The 11860-nt window shown below is 58.1% G+C and overlaps 2 protein-coding genes across 6 annotated transcripts; one reads left to right on the top strand and one right to left on the bottom strand.

The window, feature by feature from the left end:
- Window positions 1–68: 68 nt before the first annotated feature.
- On the bottom strand, window positions 69–4918 carry CHPF (chondroitin polymerizing factor). 2 transcript variants are annotated; one of them, XM_003925491.4, is made up of 4 exons: window positions 4327–4918; window positions 2725–3298; window positions 2062–2241; window positions 69–1741 (listed from the first exon to the last, which is right to left on the bottom strand). In XM_003925491.4, the coding sequence occupies exons 1-4, from the start codon at window positions 4638–4640 to the stop codon at window positions 482–484; spliced, it is 2328 nt and encodes a 775-aa protein (XP_003925540.1). In that variant the 5' UTR covers window positions 4641–4918; the 3' UTR covers window positions 69–481. The 2 variants fall into 2 exon arrangements, with proteins under 2 accessions (XP_003925540.1, XP_074255076.1); XM_074398975.1 differs by lacking the exon at window positions 4327–4918 and adding an exon at window positions 3805–4240.
- Window positions 4919–5066: 148 nt separating this feature from the next.
- Window positions 5067–11814, top strand: TMEM198 (transmembrane protein 198). Of its 4 annotated transcripts, none has more exons than XM_010336255.3 (5): window positions 5067–5479; window positions 5825–5994; window positions 8717–9292; window positions 10386–10588; window positions 10941–11814. In XM_010336255.3, the coding sequence occupies exons 2-5, from the start codon at window positions 5829–5831 to the stop codon at window positions 11076–11078; spliced, it is 1083 nt and encodes a 360-aa protein (XP_010334557.1). In that variant the 5' UTR covers window positions 5067–5479; window positions 5825–5828; the 3' UTR covers window positions 11079–11814. The 4 variants fall into 4 exon arrangements, with proteins under 4 accessions (XP_010334557.1, XP_010334556.1, XP_003925546.1 ...); XM_010336254.3 differs by having other exon boundaries at window positions 5072–5479; window positions 5654–5994; XM_003925497.4 differs by having other exon boundaries at window positions 5076–5479; window positions 5790–5994.
- Window positions 11815–11860: the final 46 nt, after the last annotated feature.

The raw sequence follows: 11860 nt of genomic DNA, 5'->3' as shown, positions 1-11860 counted from the left end.
GGGGCAGGGCAGCCTGCATGCTCAGCCAGCCCTCCCTCCCCCACACGTCTACCCTCAAAACCTCCAAATCACGAGTCCACACTTGGCCAGTTTACTAAAGGCAGGGAGCTTCAGCAGAGTTCAAAAGGGAGAAATTGGGAGATGCCCCCTCCTCAGCTCCCCCTTCCCCATCAACTCAACTACAGCCCAGCCCCCAGGGCCCAGAGGCAGAGCTGGCGTCAGGCAGATTGTACTGCATAAATAGGTGGAGGCCACAGCCCGAATCAGCAGCGTCAGAGGGCAGGGAGACTGGGTTTGGGACAAGAAGGGCGTGGCTCTGGGGGCAACTCCCCCAGTGCTTGTCCAGAGCCCAGGGACCTACAAAGCCAGAGAGGGACCAGTGGGCCACCTTGGGGTCTGAGGCTATGGCCAGCCCTGCCCAGCGAGGCTGGCAGGTGGCTCTGGTTTTAGGGGAGGGGTGGCTCACGGGGACAGGATGGGGTCAGGTGCTGTTGCCCTGCTCCTGCTCGAAGAGCAGCATGGCCAGCTGGGTTCGGGAGCCGAGGCCTTCAAGCACGCTCTGGCGGCAGCGGTGGTACAGGTCCTCACTGAGCCTCGCGCTGCACGTCTGGGCCCGGTAGCGCTGCAGCAGCGCCGGCTCTACCGCCCGCAGCACATGCAGACCGGAGAAGTGCAGGAACAGCTCATACACGTCCAGGCTCTCCAGCAGCTCCTCTTCTTGTTCTGAGGCTGCCGCCAGGCGCCCACGGGCTGCCACGTAGTCGGAGTTGTAGAAGCAGGCCTCGCTGGCTGCCTGGCGATCAAAGCGGCCAGTGTCGCGGCCCAGCTCTGGCGGCCCAGGCCCTTGCGATGGGGCCACAGATGGGTGGAAGGCTTGGAAGTGCATGGGAAAGAAGGCCTGCCAGCCGGAGATGGCGTGCATGCGGCAGCGGTTCAGGAAGTCAGGCGTGAGCACCGTGTCTGGCCCGGCCAGCAGGAACAGTGTGTCCAACGGGTGCTTCTTGGAGAGGAGATCCATGAGGCGCAGTGGCGAGGGTGCGGCTGTCTGCACACTGAGCCATGGCACCCGGGCACCGGGGAAACGCCGCTCCAGCTCTGCCACGTGGGCCTTGACAGGTGCGAAGACATCTGCGTGGGCTGCGCGCTGGGCCTGGCGCGGCTCATACAGTAGCAGCAGGGTCAGAGCTGCCGCAGCATCACCAGGCTCCAGTGCTGCAGTGGCAAAGGCCTCCAGGAAGCCAGGGGCCAGGTCACGCTCAGCCGCAGCCAGAGGCAGCAGCACAGTGAGACGTGAGGCCTCAGTGACATAGGGCACAGGCAAGATCTCCACGCGGCTCAGCGGCCGGAGCAGTTGCACTCGGCGAGTGAGGGGCCTTCGACCTCCCTGGGGGGTTAGTGCCTCCAGCTGCAAGTCCAGCGTGTATTCCATACCCCGGGCTGGGTCAAAGCGTCGGTAGCCATTAACCAGCTGCTGCTTCTGGAGCCGCAAGGCTGGATGGTAGCGGCGGTTGAGCTCCTCCAGAGCGGCCCCCAGAACATCGGCCACGTCAGCCTGGTCCACCCCACGCAGTGGGCAGCGGGGTGAGCCATCGGCGCAGGAGAAAGCATGCTGCTCTGTGAAGTAGTCCCAGCGCAGCACCTCAAAGCGGGAGGCCGGGCGGGATGGTGCTGGGATACCCACGGGCCAGGCAGCTGCCCGGTCCCCATCGATGGCCAGATGGCTGGTATTCTGGATCTCCCACTGGATCAGAGAAACAGACCATAAGTAAGGGACAGACCACAGGCGCCAGCACACAGCTGGGGAATGGGTAGGCAGCAGGTACCACCCAGGGTGGGTCACTAGTCCCCAGCCAACCTCTGCCCACCCAGGGCCCATACCTATCATTTCCCCAGCACAGGCAGCCTAAGAGCCCCAGAGGCCCATCAGAGAATGTAGAAACAGCCAGGGGCTGGGAATAGGTTTGTTCTGTGATTCTAGTGCTAGCTTTTCACGTCTCTGGGATCTCTGTGACCTCTCAGATCCTGTCCCCCTCACCCGCCACCCCCAGGCCTAGACCATACCTGCAACTCCTGGATCTCCTGGTATGTGCGTTCCAGTTCAGCTCGGGCAAAAGCCTTGTGCAGCTGGTACATGTGCACAGGGTCACGCACAGGGTGGGCTGTCAGGGCACTTCGGAAACGAGGGTCTCCCTCCTGCACTGGCTCCCCTGGGCTCAGCTCCAGATGGCTATAGTGCACCCCCTGGGGAGAGGAAGGGAAGGGGTCCATGATGGCTGGTATTGCCTTCCCTTGTCTCACAGTCAGGGTCTCGGCTCCTCATCCTATGACCTGTTGTGGCCTTCCAGTCTGAGGGTTTAAGTCTACCTTGACCAGCTGTGAGTCTGCATGACCTCCAGCAAGCCTCTGCTAGCTCAGCTGCAAAATGGGCATGTGTCCTGTCTCAGAGCTGTCCAAGGGCTAAAATAATAACATCGAATGCCTATTGTGCACAGAGCTCTCTTATTTTCTCTAATCTTTGTAACAACCCCAAGCAATAGTTATTTCCATTGCACAGAGGAAGATACTGAAGCCCAGGGCATTTAGTAATTTATCCAGGGTCACAGGGATATAAAATAAAAGTCCGAATTGGCATAGAAAACCAGGCCTGTATCTCCACCACCACTTTGCCTCTCAGCAGGATTTGATTAAGACAGGAGATATCAGTGGGGTAGCTGATCATCCCACCTCGTGGTCACCAGTGCAGCCCACCCCGGTGGCGTCCAGAATGCAGCGTCCCAGCCACTCGTCCGGGCGCGCACTGACGATGTCGTTGCGGCAGCCTTCCAGGTGGGGGCGCAGCTGCTGCAGCAGCATGCGCGAGAGCAGCACCCCAAAGCCGCCGTGGCAGTAGCGGCCTGGGGTGGGCTCTCCGCCGATGAAGTCCTGGGGCCGGCCCAGGTACAGGTGGGCGGCGGAGGCCAGGCTGAGGTGGCCAGCTAGGCGTGCCAGGCCGTGTGCCTCGGTGTAGGTGGTGTCAGGCACCAGGAAGAACCAGTCAAAGTCGTCGCCGTGCTGCTCCAGCAGGTGGCGCAGCGCCAGGTGCAGGTGCCCGATGGGCCGCTCTTCGCCCAGCGTCACCACCGCCATGCCAGGTGGGGCCCGGCGGCCCCGTGCGCCCGTCAGGAACACCACACGCTCCAGCCGGTGACCCAGTGTTCGGTTCACCGCCACACCTAGCGTGGGCAGCGTGGCCTGAGAGGTCAGCACTGCCACCAGCAGCCTCTGTCTGATGCCCAGCTCCGTGCTGATATAGCGAGTCCTGGGGGAGGAGATGGCACAAAGTTATCAAAAAGACAATGGGGCGGGGTGTGTTGGGGGCGGTCAGCACAGATTCTGGCAGGTTGCGTCTTCTCTGTATCTGTTTTCTCACCTGTGAACAGGATAAGGATAAACCCTCTCTCCCAGGGGTCACGAGGATTTAAACGAAATATTGGTCTTACCCACGTAGTCCTTTACATTTGGGAGATGGCAATATCCACCCAGATAGGGCAGAGATATTGTGGGTCTGATTCCAGGGTTCACCACTTAGTAGTTACGTCCTTGTGGATGTTATTTAACCTGAGCCATCTGTAAAATGGGACTGATAATAACTGTTTAAAGCACCCAGCCAAATGCTGGACCCACCATGTATCTACTCATTTCTATATAAATATGCCATTATGCCAAAAATTACTCACATAAATGACATAAAGGAACGTTTGGCATAGGGGTGAGTGCGTGTCTTTGCGGGGAAGGGCAAACGACTCAGGGACGCCAGGAACTTACCTTTGGTAAGGCAGAAGGTAAACTGCAGAACCAGAATTCGAACCCAATGTTACTTAGAAATTATTTCCACTCATCAGCAGAGACATCAATGGGTAATGGGATGGGTACATTCCTCCCTCCCCCATCTCACCCTGAGGTGGCCCTTGTGACCCACTCAGGAACAAGAGATCCAGGTAAATCCTAGTTCTTGCCTTTCTCTTTCCCTGTCTCTATATCCTCACCCTATATACGAGTCATTTATCTAACCCCAGCAGCCCTGCCAGGGAGCTAGGAGGATCTTTGGGGAGCCATCGGGTCGAGCCGGTTTAGAACACAGGCCAGCAAGTTCAGCCCAGGCCCAGAGAAAGCCTCGGACTGGCCCCAAGGCTCTCGGGAAGGCAGGGCCATCGGAAGTTATCGGGGCCCAAAGACTTCCTGGCCGGCCAGCCCCTTCCTTCCGGAGCCCGACCCGGGCCCGGCGGCTTCCCCCGCGCGCGTCCCGGCCGCTGCCCAGGGGGTGGAGCGGGCTCAGCCGATCACTACCTGACGGCCTTTTTGGCGGCCTGGCCGGGCTGTGCGGGGTGGTAGGGCAAGACGCGCGGCTCCCAATTCTCCCCGGCGCCTGCGCCGGCCCCGGGCTTCTCGCGCTCCGCTCCGGGCTGCACCGAGTTGGGCCGGCGCGCCGCATTGGTGTTGCCGCGCAGCGGCAGCTCAGAGTCTCCAGGTTGGGGCGGGCCTGGGCCGCACGGTTCCTCCACCCAGGTGACGCTGAGCAGGCTCAGCGTGAAGCCCAGGGAGATGCCCACGGCCACGGGCCCTGCGGGCCGCAGCACCGACAGCAGCAGCGATGCCCGCATGGCGCCCGGACCGCGGGTCCCGGGCCCCGGCGAAGCCCCAGAGCAGCCAGAGGAGGCTCCGAGGGGGCGGGACCGGGGAGGGGGCGGATCCGGAGGACCCGAGCCCCGCGGGCGGGCCCGCTCCCTCCCCGCCGAACAGAGCCAGCTGCCCGAGCCGAATCCCCGGGGCTGCGCCTAGATTCCCCTCCAGCAGCTGCTCTGGGCTGCGCGGGGTCCCCGAGCTCGGCGCCTGAGCCTCAACCGCTGCCGCCGCTGTCCGACGTGTCACTGCGAGGGTCCCGCCCCCGGGGTGGGGTCTCGGGCTCCGGCTACCGGAGAGGGAGGAGAAGGGGGAGGTTAAAGGGGAAGGACCCCCGGAAGTTCCCCCTCCTCGGTGCAGGAGAGGGATACGCCGGGGGCGGAGTCCCCTGACTTCTGCAGCGTGGTTGGTGCGTCCCGGGTGACGTCAGAAGCAGCCCGCCCCTGCCTGGATGGTGCGCCCTGAGTGACGTCAGGAGCAGAGGCCGGAGCTGTCCATCAGCACCAAAGGCCGCGGGCGGGCTCAGGGCATGGGGCCTCGGTTCTGGGGCGGCCCGAGCCCCGGCTCCTGCTCTTTCCCTTTCCCCAGGCCCAGCCCGAGTTCCGGGACGCCGCGGTACTGGAGCGCCAGCCGGTGTTGGAGGTGGAGCGGAGCCGCTGCCGCGCCGAGACCAGTCTCTCCGGCCCAGCAGCCCCCTTCCCCGCACGACAGACTTTCCCTGGACCCCAGTCAGTTCGAGCCTCTGGCGCCCCGCAACCCCGGTCCGTCGGGCCTCCGCACAGCCTCTTTCACTCAGAAGCTCAGGTCGCCTCCAGCCCAGGTAAATCTTGGACAATCCCATATTGAGCCGCCCACAGACGAACCTCTTGGCTGCCTCCTTCTCACTGGCGGCACCCTGCCATCATCCCCCCGACCCTCGTCCCTCTTTTAACTTCATCCCAGCTTCCTCTAGCCAAGCACTTTTGTTTCCCTTTGTCTTTGCTCCCCACTCCAGAGATGCTTCCAGAGCTGCACAAATGTGGATACCACTCCTTTGTCCACTGTCCTTGCTGAGTTCTCCCAATCCCTCTCCCACTCCCATCCTGGTGAGGACCCAGGACGCCTCCGTGACCCCAACTTTCCCTCGTCAGGTTAACTTGGGAGGGTGACTCCCTTCTATTCCCAGCACTATGCCGGGGACTGTGGCAACACTGCGGTTCCAGCTGCTGCCCCCTGAGCCGGATGATGCCTTCTGGGGTGCACCTTGTGAACAGCCCCTGGAGCGCAGGTACCAGGCACTGCCGGCCCTCGTCTGCATCATGTGCTGTTTGTTTGGAGTCGTCTACTGCTTCTTCGGTGAGATCCCCATCATCCCTCACCTGGGCTCCCCAGTGTTTTCCCTAGTTCTTTTTCTGGGCACCCCAAGTCTTCGCTGAATCCCTCTACCATCATTAATAATTCTTTCTTTTCTTTCATCCCACAATTTATAGATTATCTAGACTCTAGATTATAGAGAACACAGGTTTTTGGATTAGGCATACTTGAGTTTGAATTTACTTAGTTTTGCAGTTACTACTTGTGTTAGGCACATTAATCTGTCTGAGCCTCAGTTGTCTCATCTGAACAATGAGAACAATATTTGTCTCATATAGCGTTATGAATTAATAAGCTTTCAATAAATAGTAGCTATTGTAATGAAGATGTGTTTGGGTGACTGTGCTAGGTAGGCACTGAAAACACTTAGCAGGGTCATTACACATGGTCCCTAACCACAGGGGATATTGTCTGACAGGGAGGAGATGTAACGTCTTGTGTAATATGTATCCCAGGTGTAAATGCTCCAGGGATTGCTCTCTGACGCCAGAGCCTCCTGGACTCCAGGGAGCATTTATACCTGGGATACATAGTAGGGCAGGCTGGATGGTAGTCACACACATCCATCCAGCCTACAAAGCAGGCTCCAGTAATCAGAGCTGCAGTGAATACAGGATGGGTACTAAATAAGGTAGCTCAGCTGAGTAGGCAAGTGGGGGCTGGAATCCAGCTCATGCTCTACCTGACAAACTCTGGGCCTTGGTACAAAGCTGCTTTGCCTAAAGAAAGGCACACCTTTTTCTAGTATGCATAAAGGTGCCATATGGGCTAGTGGCCCAGTGTAATGGGAATAAATGGCCAGCGACTCTGTAGCAAGAGTTACAGAACTTCAGAGAAGAGTGAGCTCTATGGGCTGGGGGCCCAAGAAAAGCCTCCAGGAGGAGAATTATAGGTGAGTGGGACCAGTGTGGTAAAGGATGCTTAGGGGCTGGGGTTTCAGGCTGGGCAGAGGTAATGCAAGACTTGCGTTCTGCAGCCTCCCCCTACAATGGGTGGGTAGACAGGGTTGGGAGCCAGATGGTCCCTCCCATTCCTCCCCCAAACTCTGGGCTGAACAACTGACAAGTAGGCAGGAGGAAGTGCCCCCTCAAGGGTTCAGGACACGTTCTGGGCCTCCAAGGATTCTATATCACCTCACCCCCTCCATTTCTGTACCCACTCCCTCTGCATGTTGCTCAGTGCAGCTTCATATTCCCTCTCCTGGGCTTGCTGACATCCTACCCCTCTTGGATGCCACTACTCCCAGGCTCATGGACTCAGAGCTCTTGTCCATGCCCTACTCCTCTCTCTGACCCCAGAGCCTCTTTGACTCTCATATTTCCCCCCACTCCTGGAAGTGACTCTCCTCTCTGTTATCTTTTCCTTTGGTTCTCCCCCTGACTCCCTGACCCCTGTCTCTGACTTCCATCTTCCCAACTGTTCAGGATCTCCACTTCCCCCACCCTTTCAGGTATCTCTAATGGGCTGAATGGCCCTATAACCTTATTTCTGAAACTCCACAAATACTATTTCCTTCTCTTTCATTCCCTGTGACCTCATGTAAGCCTTAGTGACTTCCACATCCCCTCACCTCCCATTATGTCCTTACCTTCTATACCTCTGATCCCCTCTATTACTCCTAGCTTTGATCCCTGGTTACTCCTCTCTAATTCCTACAACCTCATCATCTGATCACCTTTCTCCATGCTGTGATCCCAATCATTCTTTGTTTTTTGGCCTCAGTGTTCCTCTGTCTTGGAAATCCTTTTTTAAGATTTTTATTTATTTATTTTTTGAAATGGAATCTCGCTCTGTCACCAGGCTGGAGTGCAGTGGTGCGATCTCAGCTCACTGCAACCTCTACCTCCTGAATTCAAGCAATTCTCCTGCCTCAGCCTCCTGAGTAGCTGGGACTATAAGCATGAGCGCCCCCCCCCGGCCCCATACAGCTAATTTTTGTATTTTTAGTAGAGACAGGGTTTCATCATGTTGGGCAGGATGGTCTTGATCTCTTGACCTCATGATCCACCTGCCTCAGCCTCCCAAAGTGCTGGGATTACAGGCGTGAGCCACCGAGCCCTGGAAATCCTTTTATACTCTCAATGATTCCATTTCTGTCAATCTCCCTAACCTACAAATACCTTAATTCCCCAGGACAACTCTCCAGTAACCCTGCTTCTCTGTCCTCATTGTAACCTTTCAATGGTACCCTCTGAAGCCCTGTGACCCCCAAAGACCTCATTTTTCTAAGCCTGTGTGACCCCACCTCTCAAGTTTCTTATGATTTCCAAATACTTCCTCCCTCTGAACAATCCCTCCCATAGACCCCAATGACTCTCTTGCTGATCCCCTTGGGACCCCAATGATTTATTTCTCTGACTCCTATGATCCCAAAGACACCAATGCACAGATTCACTCTTGACTCCAAAGATTTATCCTAACTCCTGTGATCCTCAAATATGTCACCCCTCACAGACCCCAAATCGTGATCTCAGTGATTATGTCTGCTTTCCCAGTGACCGCCAACAGCCATCTCTCTGTAACCTCCCCTGACCTCAGTGGCCCCATCACTGATGTCCTCATGACCCCAGTGACCCGCAAATCTCTGATCTTAGTGTCTTTGTCTCTGGTTCCCTTGGGATCCCATGTCCTTGACTCCTCTGACCTGCTCTTTCCAGCCTGGTGACCTCATCTTGGTCCCTCACTAGCCCCTGTTCCCCTCCAGGTTACCGCTGCTTCAAGGCAGTGCTCTTCCTCACTGGGTTGCTGTTTGGCTCGGTGGTCATCTTCCTCCTGTGCTACCGAGAGCGGGTGCTAGAGACACAGCTGAGTGCTGGGGCGAGCGCAGGCATCGCACTGGGCATCGGGCTGCTCTGTGGGCTGGTGGCCATGCTGGTGCGCAGCGTGGGCCTCTTCTTGGTGGGGCTGCTGCTCGGCCTGCTGCTCGCAGCTGCTGCCCTGCTGGGCTCCGCACCCTACTACCAGCCAGGCTCCGTGTGGGGTCCACTGGGGCTGCTGCTGGGGGGCGGCCTGCTCTGTGCCCTGCTCACTCTGCGCTGGCCCCGCCCACTCACCACCCTGGCCACCGCCGTGACTGGTGCTGCGCTCATCGCTACTGCCGCTGACTACTTTGCTGAGCTGTTACTGCTGGGGCGCTACGTGGTGGAGAGACTCCGGGCCGCTCCTGTGCCCCCCCTCTGCTGGCGAAGCTGGGCCCTGCTGGCACTCTGGCCCCTGCTCAGTCTGATGGGCGTTCTGGTGCAGTGGCGGGTGACAGCTGAGGGGGACTCCCATACAGAAGGTAAGGGGACACAGGCCAAGGTGAACATGAGAGGAGTGGGTGGCCAGGGATGGATGGGGGTGCCGAGTAACTGGGGAGTGTGGGACAGCAGCAGAAGGCCTGGATGGCGGTAGAGGGCTGACTTGCTTGGCATCTGTAAGGATAAGAGCCGGGTACCATCACTCATTCCACAAAAACATATGGAGCGTTGGCTCTGCACCAACCCCATTCCAGGCACCAAGGATACAGCAGAGCTATAACAGAAAAGGTCCCTGTCCTTATGGGTATATGTTTGGGGTGGGCAGGAGACAGGTAACAGAGATGCAAACAAACAAGATAATTCCAGTTGTGTAGAGTGACATGACAGAGATATGCAGGGCAATGTGAAAGAGGACCCAGGGAAGCCATTAGAATTAGGGTGGTCAGGGAAGGCTGCTTGGAGGAGGTGATATGTAAGCAGACACTTGAAGGCTAGGGAGCCGGCCATGCAAAGAGTTAGGGAAGAGGGAACAGCAGGGGCGAGGGCCCTGAGAAGGAATGAGCCAGGTTGTTTGAGGAAGTAGGGCTGGGGTATGGGAGGGAGGTTTGGGAGCCAGGGTGATTGTGTGAAGCCTCTGGGCCCTAAGAAACACTCCACATTTTATTAGAAGGGCAATGAGATGCCACCGGAGTGTTTAAAGTAGGCGAGGACAGAATTGAATTTTGCTTTTGGGATGCTCGTTCTGCTGCCGAGTGTAGAAAGCACTGGAGGGAGCAAGCATAGGGGGAAACCAGTGAGGAAGCAACTGTGGCTGTCCGGTGGAAAGATGATGGTGGGTGGCCTAGGCCTAGGTGAGTCACCTATGGCTGAGGATTGGGAGGGTGATGACAGCCGGGAAGCGGGTAACTGGAAACCTAGGAATCTTCCACAAAGACCTATGGAAGAACAGAGCGACAGCAGGGAGTCCCCTCCAGGAGGTAGGAGACCAGAAAAGGACGTGACGGGGTAGGAGTAAGAGTTTATGGACAAGAGGAATCTGGAAGCCTGCAGCCCTAGGTGGGAAAAGAGAGGGAGGGCTCAGGGGAATTAAGGCGCACACTCCTCTGAGCTCCTCCTCTGCCCGTCCCACCTCAGTGGTCATCAGCCGGCAGCGCCGACGCGTGCAGCTGATGCGGATTCGGCAGCAGGAAGATCGCAAGGAGAAAAGGCGGAAAAAGAGACCTCCTCGGGCTCCCCCCAGAGGTCCCCGGGCTCCTCCCAGGCCTGGGCCCCCAGACCCAGCTTATCGGCGCAGGCCAGTGCCCATCAAACGCTTCAATGGAGACGTCCTCTCCCCGGTGAGCCCCCTGAGCCCATCCAGTCAGAATGGGGAGAAAAAAGTGTGGAAAGTCTATCCAAACAGTCCTGGGCTTTCCCCATGGGCTGGCTGCTGTCTAGAAGGCCTACTCTCTGTGTGTCAGAGCCCATGCACCAGGGACTTGGCAGGTCCAGCTGGTGGGGGGATTGGGGGAACTGTACCCTGAGTATGGGTTTTAAGTGGGATGTGGTATGTGGTGGGGTCTTAGGGCTGTGGACTCTGAGTCTGTGGCAGTCTGTAGGGGTGTAAGGCTTGCGGGGATTCAGGAAGAGGTGGTTTTTAGGGCAGGATTCTGCGGTGGGACTCTCACACCTATGTTTGCTCCCCCACAGAGCTACATCCAGAGCTTCCGAGACCGGCAGACCGGGAGCTCCCTGAGCTCCTTCATGGCCTCACCCACAGATGCGGACTATGAGTATGGGTCCCGGGGACCTCTGACAGCCTGCTCAGGCCCCCCAGTGCGGGTATAGCCAGATCTCTGCCTGTCTAGACTCTGCAGTCACCAGCTCTGCCAGCTCGGGAGGCCTGCCAGGCTGCCACCCAGCCCCCTGGCTTTGGCTGTCTCTCTCCCCAGCCTGGAGAGGGCTGGCCGGGTCACTAGAAGGGAGGATTGTCTCAGGCGAGGCTTGGCCTAAGAGAAAAGGCCCCTCCCAAGCTCCCAAGGGGCTCCTGAGGAACTTGGGGTGTGAACCCCATTGGGGTGTGCTCAGGGTTGTAAGTGTGTTGCCCGTGTGTGTGTATGTGTGGGGGGCAGGCTTGGAGGGGAAACTGGGACCCTTGCCTTAGATTTCTGACTGGTAGGGTTTCTCCAGGCACGGCCCCACCTCCTCCCCCCGGCTGGGGTCCCATGGGCCACCTCCTGCATGTCTCCGCGGAGGGGCTGCCTTCCTCCCCATCACCCTGCCACCCAGCCAGACTCATCTAAGGGTTCTTGTCCTTGTCTATGGGGCAAACTGTAGCACCCCTCACCCTGGTCCCCTGGCCTCTGCAAAGCCACCAGCCTGAAGGCAGGGGCAGGAGATGGGGATGGGGGGTGCTGCTCTGGGCTGGGCTGGGTTGGGAAGGGAGTTGGGGAGGGGCTTAAATGCACGGTGCATGTCTGGTGTCTGTCATGCCAACCTGGACACCTCATGCTTCTGTCTCCCCCATCCCACTCTGTTTTACATCTTTTATAAATGTGCCAAATTGCGTGGCCTCTGCCAGGAATGGTGGTCTTTGGTGGCTGGCACTTTCATGGGCGAGGTACAAGCAC

The sequence above is a fragment of the Saimiri boliviensis genome, chromosome 5, assembly GCF_048565385.1.
Source record: "Saimiri boliviensis isolate mSaiBol1 chromosome 5, mSaiBol1.pri, whole genome shotgun sequence".
Classification (NCBI taxonomy): domain Eukaryota; kingdom Metazoa; phylum Chordata; class Mammalia; order Primates; family Cebidae; genus Saimiri; species Saimiri boliviensis.
The sequence above is the reverse complement of the archived record's forward strand: the minus strand, read 5'-3'. Positions and strand labels throughout refer to the sequence as shown.